This window comes from Corvus brachyrhynchos, unplaced genomic scaffold (genome assembly GCF_000691975.1).
Source record: "Corvus brachyrhynchos isolate BGI_N302 unplaced genomic scaffold, ASM69197v1 scaffold169, whole genome shotgun sequence".
In the NCBI taxonomy this organism is placed as follows: Eukaryota; Metazoa; Chordata; class Aves; order Passeriformes; family Corvidae; genus Corvus; species Corvus brachyrhynchos.
This window is the reverse complement of record NW_008240030.1, coordinates 427,660-436,744: the sequence shown is the minus strand read 5'-3', so window position 1 is coordinate 436,744 and position 9,085 is coordinate 427,660. Positions and strand designations below refer to the sequence as shown.

The 9,085-nt window shown below is 40.5% G+C and overlaps 1 protein-coding gene across 1 annotated transcript in view; it reads right to left on the bottom strand.

Annotated features, from left to right (window-relative positions):
• The window catches only part of NAV2 (neuron navigator 2), a 201,265-nt gene that overhangs the window by 6,704 nt on the left and 185,476 nt on the right, over positions 1 to 9,085 (bottom strand). The window contains exons 30-39 of the mRNA XM_008640905.2: positions 8,312 to 8,465; positions 7,687 to 7,846; positions 7,111 to 7,211; positions 5,715 to 5,810; positions 5,398 to 5,566; positions 3,442 to 3,677; positions 2,096 to 2,250; positions 1,563 to 1,634; positions 884 to 1,080; positions 584 to 702 (exon numbers count right to left, since the gene is read on the bottom strand). Coding sequence (XP_008639127.1) covers positions 584 to 702; positions 884 to 1,080; positions 1,563 to 1,634; positions 2,096 to 2,250; positions 3,442 to 3,677; positions 5,398 to 5,566; positions 5,715 to 5,810; positions 7,111 to 7,211; positions 7,687 to 7,846; positions 8,312 to 8,465 — 1,459 coding nt within the window. The remainder of the gene's footprint in view (positions 1 to 583; positions 703 to 883; positions 1,081 to 1,562; positions 1,635 to 2,095; positions 2,251 to 3,441; positions 3,678 to 5,397; positions 5,567 to 5,714; positions 5,811 to 7,110; positions 7,212 to 7,686; positions 7,847 to 8,311; positions 8,466 to 9,085) is intronic.

The following is a 9,085-nucleotide window of genomic DNA, read 5'->3' as shown; positions in this document are numbered from 1 at the left end:
CAAGCTTCACAGTCATACAGACACCAAAAATTGCATGGCAACACTTAAAATCATTCCAAATTGCCAGAGTACGAATCAGTTACTAAGCACAGGCAATCAGTGATGATTTCACTTCATCCTCTGAAAGAATTATGAAGGAATCTACTAAAAAAATCATCTTACGTACTGAGAAGTAATCAAAATGTCACTGCTATGATCCTGTCATTCATGAATACATTTTTCCCCGTACACAGCTTTGTTCCTATGCTGAAAGATTTGACTTCCAAAGGAAAATCCTGTGTAACAAAGTTAATGACCACAAGCATGTTTTTCTGATGCACAGGATAATTTTAAGGTGTGCTTCTGGAACACAATATTGAAAGGTATTTGTACGTCTAACTCCCCCCACTGAAAACATCAGCAGTTTGGCATCTAATCATTTCTTCCACTCTCTATTTCAAAAGTGCTTGAAGAGACTAATTCTGCCTGAAATGATTGACAATTCTGGTTCCGTATCTACAGAAAATGTTGCCACTACTGAGTTTTGTTACCTTTTGAGCAGATGCCACTCTAGACCTATGATTTTTCCCTTCTGCCTGCTTACCTGTAGCCCTTCTCTAACTGCCTCCAGAAGATATGGAATGATGGAGTAGTTCCACAAGTCAGTGAACCAAACTCTAGAACCATCTACATCTATTGGACAGGAGAGGAAGAGCCGTGGACCTGGAAGAGGGAAATTCAGACATTACACTCAAATCACAATCACAATAAGCATCAAAAATAGGATTGATAACATCTAAAAGTAGGGTTTTAAAGAAAGCCTTTTTTACTAATTACAAAGATACACCTGCTATACAAGGAAATAGAATACATATATTTACATATGCCTGAGCAAAGCACTTACCAATAGTAACATCAGAGGAGCTGTGAGCCTCCAAGAATTTGTTCAGATGTTGCCAGACCTTGGGAATCCAATCAATAATCTTAACCAGCTCTGCATTCCTCATCCTGCCACTGATCTCCGTCTCGATCAGTTTTCTCCTCAAGAAACGGCCGAGAAAGCCTTTGACTGGCTCAGTGTGGTTTGCACATAGCACCCATCTGTGGCAGAACAGTAGAAATGGCCATCATTTCTCTTCCATGCTACCGAATGTAACTATTCTTGACTACATTTCTCTTCTTATTTACAGATTATCAGAATCAAAATGGGTTATTCCAGTCATGCATGGTTTTCAGCAAAAGTTACTTTGGAATACTTCACTAGATGAACCAATTTTTATTGTGCATTGTTTCAGCTCATTTGTCATTAATCTGCTTTGCCTAAATAGTCTTACTGAAAATCTGGTAGAAGGTCAAATATCTTAACAATCCTCTGTAAAGTAAAAGCTTTATGAACCCAGTTCCTTTAATGACAGCACCATAACCAAGCTGCACATGTCAGGGCAGCAAGCAGGAGCAAATGGCATTTCCCACTCACTTTGCTGTTTCAGCTGATAAGAACAATTTCAGATGACTCAGTAGCCATTGCTCCTTTACTACATTACAGACCACAAACATAAATGAGAAACATGAACAAACAGTACCTGAAATTATGGTGAAGTTGAAGATTAGGTGTGGAGGAGGTGGCTTGGTTCATTGTGCCAATAATATATGGACTATTGGGAAAAAAACACAAGCAAATCAAACTTGTAAATTTTGGAAAACAAGTTTTAAGTAAAACCTGAACATTAAAAAAGGTTATTCAAAACTCTTTTGTCAAAGAAGGTTTTGTAGATACTTATAACCAAATTCTCTGCTGAGATTCTGAGAACATCAAATTCTGAAAGCAAACCAGAAATCCCAAAACAGGACTTTCACTACAAACAGGGTTTTACTACCAAAGATCTACATCATGAAGCAAATGCAACTCCTTTTTAATTACTTATTTCATAAAAATGGATAATTTCATGAAGGAAAAAGATCCTTCTGAAGCACTGTCCGCAATATGGAAAACCTGGTCATCTTCCTCCACATCATTAAATTAATGTAGACCTTGATTTTGTGATTGGATTTTGCAGCTGCAGTGCTCAGAGTCCAGAATTAACATTTGCAATGTGTTCTGATACTATTTCTTTACCATTTGTGGTACTTGCAGTTCAGGAGTCCATTGAAGATCTCTCCTAGGGAGCTAACATGGTGCAAATTATCCAAAATGATGACAAGAGGCATATCCACAGCATTATTTTCACTGTTACACTGGTCTGCCAAGTTGGACAGGTACTGGCGGAGTTCCTGCAAAGCAGATATAAAGAAAAGAAGGAAAAAAAAATTTTTTTTCTTCACATTCCTTAAAATTCAATTAAGATAGAGAAGCTTGGTAACAAAATCTAAAGCAAAAGACTCTGACATCTAACAAATCACACATTTTCCATGAGAAAACACAAGATACGGTTTTCTTTCTCTTTTGTAGGTCATGCTGAAGACTCAAAGATTGTATCAGAAAACCTGTGTGAGATAAGGGCTTAAAGGGGGATAATATTTTGTAATTTAATTTGTGGTTTTTATTCATCAGTGTCAGAACTAAGAGGTCTGAAATATATTTTTGTTTCTTTTCAGGAACTTGTTCAACTCTCCCCATCCCGAACCAAACTGCATTCCAGCTAGATTTGTTGTATCATCTTACAACTGTGTTTCTATCAAAATACAGTTGACAAAATTAATCTGGAACAAAGCATCCCTCGTCAGAGGCCAAATTTGGATGCCTTCAGTAATGCTGTGTAAGAAGGATGAGCTTTTGGTGCTGCTGCTGAGTGGTTGAAAAGCTCTCAGCAGCTTTAAAGCATGTCTGAAATCATACAAGTGGCTTACAACCATAATTTCAACCATTCCTTTCCTCCGGAGGAAAATATGCCTAAGGCCATCAAATATACAGCTTGCTTTCTTTCTTTCTCTCTCTTTCTCTCGTTCTTTCTTTCTCTTTAATCTAGATGATCACTGGCAGTATATTCAGCAAAACCAGCAGCACATAAAAAAGCAGAGGCATGCCTCACCTGCCCAGGAATGTGTCTGCACAACAGCCCCTCCAAACCCAGCACATGATTACAACTGCTGATACTTGCAGCTGCAGAAGCTCCTGGCAGCCTGGAGATGCATTTGAGGGTTTTGGGAAAAGTGCCCACATGCAATAGGGATTGCTTAAGTCTCTGGGAATTTTATGCAGGTGTTTAACTTCCTCGGCAATTCTCAGGCTCCTAAACACTTGAAAACCATGACAGCTTTAGGTGTTTAAATACACACCTGGAAGCCTGCTGTTCCAGGCCCATAATCAGGTGAATCTGAAAACCTTAAATACCGTTTCCTTCAGAATCAACATAATGCCTTGAAAATAAAGGGAAGTTCAAAATGATGTACACTAAGAAAGGAGTCTTTCATTTTGGACCCGTGCTAGTGTAGGCTGTGCACGGATGGTTTCTGCGTGCTCACCTTACTGGATTTATGGTCGACGTTGAAGGTGGCAATGATGCCCTCGGCCAGCTCCCTGCCCTCTCTGAGGACCATGTACTCGGACAGGCGGTTGGCCAGGTAGGTTTTGCCCGTGCCACTGGGGCCGGACAGGATGATCCGCCTGTGCTCCATCAGCAGGGACACGTAGCGCTGCAGGATGGGCTTCGGGATCAGCGACTCGAACACCAGCCCGTCCAGACTGTTCTCGCAGAGACCTGCAGCAGGGAAACAGCCCTCACTCACAGGGAGTCCCAGTCTTTGTCCAAATGGACCTGACCAAGCTGTTCTTCACTTCAGAGCCAAAGCCCTTCCCCACCCTGGTATCCCTCGTGGCTGAGAGAGGCACACATAAAGCTGGAAAAACAAGTGCAGGGGTGACCTGTGGGCTTAGCCTGCATCCTCCTTCAGCCTGTTTAAGTCCTCAGCTGCATCCCTAAGGCCCTTTGGGAGCTGCCAGACCAAAGCATTCCAGGCCACACTTCTCATGCACAAGCCATCCATTTTACAGCATTTCACCACACACTCACCCAGAATGTACCTGTTTACTTTTGGATCACTAGACAAAAAAAACCCCCAGCTATCATCAACTCCCCCTACTTTCCCAAATGCTTGTAATTAAACTCCTTCTCTGTATGCTGATAGTTATCTCCTCTAACAGAAAACTCCTTACTGATAAGCATTTATGCCATGTCAGCAGTCACTTTAGGCAGAATTGGCTCAGGGAAAAATACACATTGCTTCAAAATAAACAGCAGGAAGGGAAGCTGGCAGATCACCCAGAGAAATGTTTGCACCTCAGTGGTTACTTGGAATATTAAATATTTATATAGGCAGCTTTGTATCTCAAAGGTATATGTAAGTGATTTTCCATAAATTGATTGAATAGATTTCTATTTTATTGCAAACTGTTATCACTTCTGAACCTTCAAGGCACAAGTCAAGCCAGTGCAAGTTAAATATAAACTCAAACTGCAACTTTACAGACACAGCTAGACTTTATGCAATATTTCAGTTAGGATTTATGACTGGACAATGCATTTTATATAAGTAGAATATCCTGGGTTCATGTCAAGCCTCAGTATAAGTGATGTATTTCACAGTTTATTTTGTCTTCCTGCCCACTGGTTTGTTATACAAGGTTAACTTGGTTTTTATACCAATATTCAAAAATCTGCTTTCAGTCAGATTTCAAAGTTGATCTGAAGAATGTTTGGCATTGCCCTCAAATACCATCTGTCTGCAGATTTCACTGGTCTAACTTTGAGCAAACTGATGTACGTTCAAAATGCAGCAGCTGAGGATTTTACCCCTAAGCTTAGTTACATAGTATAGTTTTCATTAAAAAGTGCTTCCCTGAGAAACAATATGAAAAATATAAATATTAAATTTTTATCAGTATTACAGAATAAAATTGATGGGAATCCTGAAAAGCATGCATTTTGAAAAATCCAGACTTTAAGGTGTTTCATAAAATTTGGGCTCCCTCCTTCCTGGTAGTCAAGGAGGGACTCTTCAGTGAGACTGATCAAGCAAATCAGTCAAGATTTATGGTTTTTTTACCTTGCATGAAGGAAATAACAACTATAGCTGTGATAAAGAGGTAATGAAATTTTGAGGCTTGACTCATTTGGAAAGTACTTTGCTGCTCAAACAGCTCCACTGCATCCCTTGTGGTGTGAAGTCTTCTCCAGGACAACTCAAGATCTGTGGAGCGTGTAATTATTCCTACAGTTACAGGCTGAAAACTTGCTAAAACCACAGCATACCCCAAGTGCTGTCTTTATCAAATGAAAACAGAAGGAAGTAAATAAATGATAGGAACAGGAAAAAGCAGCACAATAAAAAGTTTCTACTCTGAGTGTCTTGACACAGCAACATAAAACTGATAAAACTGTCAACAGTGAGAACTCCAGCAGGCAGGTCAGGTGAAATTACCTTTGATGGTCACTGAAATAGTGTTGTTTTCTCCAACCAGGTAGCCACAGGGCAGCAGCTCCGGGGTCTCTGCACTGTTGGTGCGCTTGATTTCTCCGATGCTGTAGCCCAGAACACTGTCTGAGTTCAGCCCCAGCTGGCTCACGGGATCCACGTGGATGATGTACTCCTGGGGTGGAAAAGGGACACTGGAAGTCAGGCAGCACTGGGAGTTTGTTCTCTGCTGTGACAGACTTAACACACAAAGTTAAATACAGCTTGGTACCATCAAATCCCCACAGGAGAACTTGAGCTCACAGCATTCTGTACCCACTGACCTTAAACAGGCGTCTCACAACCCCATCCAGAACATCCCACTTGGTCTTCCCACTGACTCCAATGCAGCCTATGAGGAAGGTGCGAGGCCTGGAGTCCTAAAGGCACAGAAGTAACTCTATCAGACAAGTGTGGTTAATGTAATTAAAATGCTAGCTTCCCTGCCCCTCCCCTTTTGTTTTTAAATAATGGTGTATCCTTACTATATATGGTAAATTCTGGATGGTGTATGGAATCCTTGTCATATGATAAACACTTTCTACAGTGTTGGAGTCACAAATCTAAAGGATACTTAGGTGGCTGTGATGTTAAGTTAAATGTATTTATTAATACCATGAAGAATTCAAAATCTCTGAGAGGATTACAGTTTAACAAAGAGACAGAAAGACTCTTAGGAATATTCTAGACAGAAAAGTAGATGTCAAATTAATTCTTCCATGACTTCACAATCAAAGATGTTACATTTGCAAGGTTTATCCTATTTATTTCTAGAAATGCTGCTGTGGGCAGAGAAACCTATATACATATAAATTATATATGGCTATATGTAGAAGCAGTAATATAGAAAGAAAGTTTATATTTATAAATTGTTTGATGTATCACATCATTTTGAATTTTATAACTGATTTTTAAGGCAGATAAAAAGAAATAAGAAAAAATAGAATTTTTCTGTTTTTCTACAGCTGCACTCACTGTGAAACATTAATTGAAGAAAAACTAATTTCTATCGTAAGATTTGAAGTGTTATTAAAACTTGCTCTGACTGCAGTCAATTAGCAGCAGTTCTACTGTTTATCTGCGGTTGTCCTAATTAATGCAAAATTGGTATTCAATGGAAAGATCTGCTAAGTCCATTTTATTTTGGATCATTCAAATTTTTGTCCACTCCTCAGAAAGACATGAACTTACTTCTTAAACACACTTCTACAGGTACTCAAAAATGTGAGATTAAGGAAGGCCATTCCTTGGCAAGGACTGTGTATTACATTCATGCACGTAGTACGTTAAACACATGAGATGGGAAGCAATTTTACAATATTTGCTATTTATTTGGGTATTTAGGATTCTTCCAATTACTTGTGGATGGAAAACATCTGAAAGCTGTCATTCTAAACAGGGTATTTGTGCCAGAGAGGACAACTTCAACTAGGATGATATGGTATAGATCTCCCAGCTTGGATTTGTCAAGTTCTTCCACAAGATTGGTGCTTCTGGTATTTTGGTCCCTCTCAGCAGCCCCAAGGAAGCTGGAGGTAGCCAAGTGCTTTCTCTATCACTATTAATACACCTATAAACTGTTTTCCTGAGAAAATTCCTAAAAGTCCTTTGCAGACTTGAATCCCCTCACACATTCCAAGGTCACTTACATCTCAAAGCTAGGGATGAAACAGAACTCACCTCCTTCCATTTCATCTCGTCCTGGAAGTTGACGACTATTTTGACGTGCCTGCCCCCTTCTTTCCGGGCAGAGCCATCTCCAGTGTCATCCAACAGCATGTCTGTGGACAGGAAACATCAACAGCTTCACAGCTGGAGCTCAGTTACAATGGAGGCTATTCTGGTTTACTGTAGTCAAACACAACACGTCTGGGCTTCATATGCCCCAAGGTAAAACACAAGAACCAGGCTGACCGACTTCCCTGCCATACATCCCTCTTAAAAAGGGAAGGTCATTGAAAATTATTAGCCAGTTACTCTATATTTTCCTTCCTGTGATATATCCCCTGGCAAAAGTGCACCATTAAATGGCTTTAAACATGACTTTTCAGAGCTGAGGTCATAATTGGACACCTCCGACCAAGGGTGTAGCAGACCTACGATGATATTTAAAAGAAGGCTTTGTGCCAGCTCGTGACATATTTCCACACCTCAGCTGTTAATAATCCTCACGCTTTCATTTTTCCACAGCTAACTAACCCAAGCCTTCCAAGTGCAGGATAAAACCTGCCCCACCACCCTTCTCATTAAACTCACCAAGACTGGTTGACTCTGTGAGGTTCAGGCTGTGTTGAGAGAGACCCACTGAGTGTCTGGGAGAGGAGGAGATGGAAACCTGAGACTGAGCCCTGCTACAGCTGCCGTGGTTTTCAGATTTCAGCCGATCGTTCTCTGCTTTTAACTTTTCAATCTCACTCTTGAAAAGACAAGCCAAACGTTAGAAGGCACAGTGAAAACATGATTATAAGATAGCAACGTAAGTAACTTAAGAATAAACGGCAGTTTAGCAGAAATGCTGTTTTCATAATGTCTTAATTACGGGTTTTAATTACTACAATGTCCTTTCTGTAAAACTTTTCAAAGCATCCTAAAATATGTGTGAATTCACTAACACTGAAATGCAACTACCTTAAGGCAGAGAGCATGGAAACATTTTGACAGTCAACAAAATGATGGACCCATCTTGGGGTTGAAACAGCTGCAGCTGAGGGCAGCAAAGTCAGGCGTTCATGCTGACTTTTAATGAAGGTTTAACACTGGCACAAAGCTGAACACAGCTTTCAGTACGCATTCAAAAACTTCTGATCTTTACTGTGCGGGTGGTTGGCCAGTGTTTCCCACATCAGCACAGGCTGCAGGAGCTGGGGTGGCTGTTGCTCACCTGCATCCTGTTCATGGCCTCCCGCAGCTGGTCCAGCTGGTGGGCAGAGCTGAGGGCTTCCAGGCGGATGTCCGTCAGCTTCATCTCCTTGTCCCTCAGCTCGTTCCGCAGCTGCATCACCGTCTCGGCCTCGCTGTCCGTGCACTCAGAAATACTGCAGGACATGGACAAACAGACACTTGTGCCTTTTCTCATGGTGCTTCTCCAGGATTTATCAGGAGAAGAGGAATAAAGCCCTTTTTATTCTGCTTGAAGCAGGTAGCAATTTCGGCTTATTGAATTAGTGATGCCGTAAATCAGATATTAAGTGGGTCATAGAAATTTTAGAGACTAGTGAAACAAAGATGTCTGAGGCTTATTTTTCTTAAATCAGCATCTGAAACAGAATTAACTGAAATCACCTACTATTAGATAGTCTTCATTTTTTTCACAGTAGTTGCTATAAAGGAAAACTTCTAAAGCCAAAATCTAAATAAATTAAGGGGGTGCAGGCATTTAACAGCAGTTGGTTGGAGATTGATGAGTTCACAGACAGATTTAAAGCTCACCAGGTGTGCACAGCTGGGTTTCCCTGAACTGCTCTGGAGGGCTTTGGAACTCTACACCTATTCGAGCATGATAAATTCCTGCTTGCTTTAAAGAACTCACGCTTAAAAAAATTTTGGTGGCATTTTTCTTCCCTCTGCCCACACAAAAAAAAGTTTCTGAGTAACAACATTTCAGTACATTTGTAACTGTATCTGTATAAAGATAAACCATACAGCTGCACGCTTT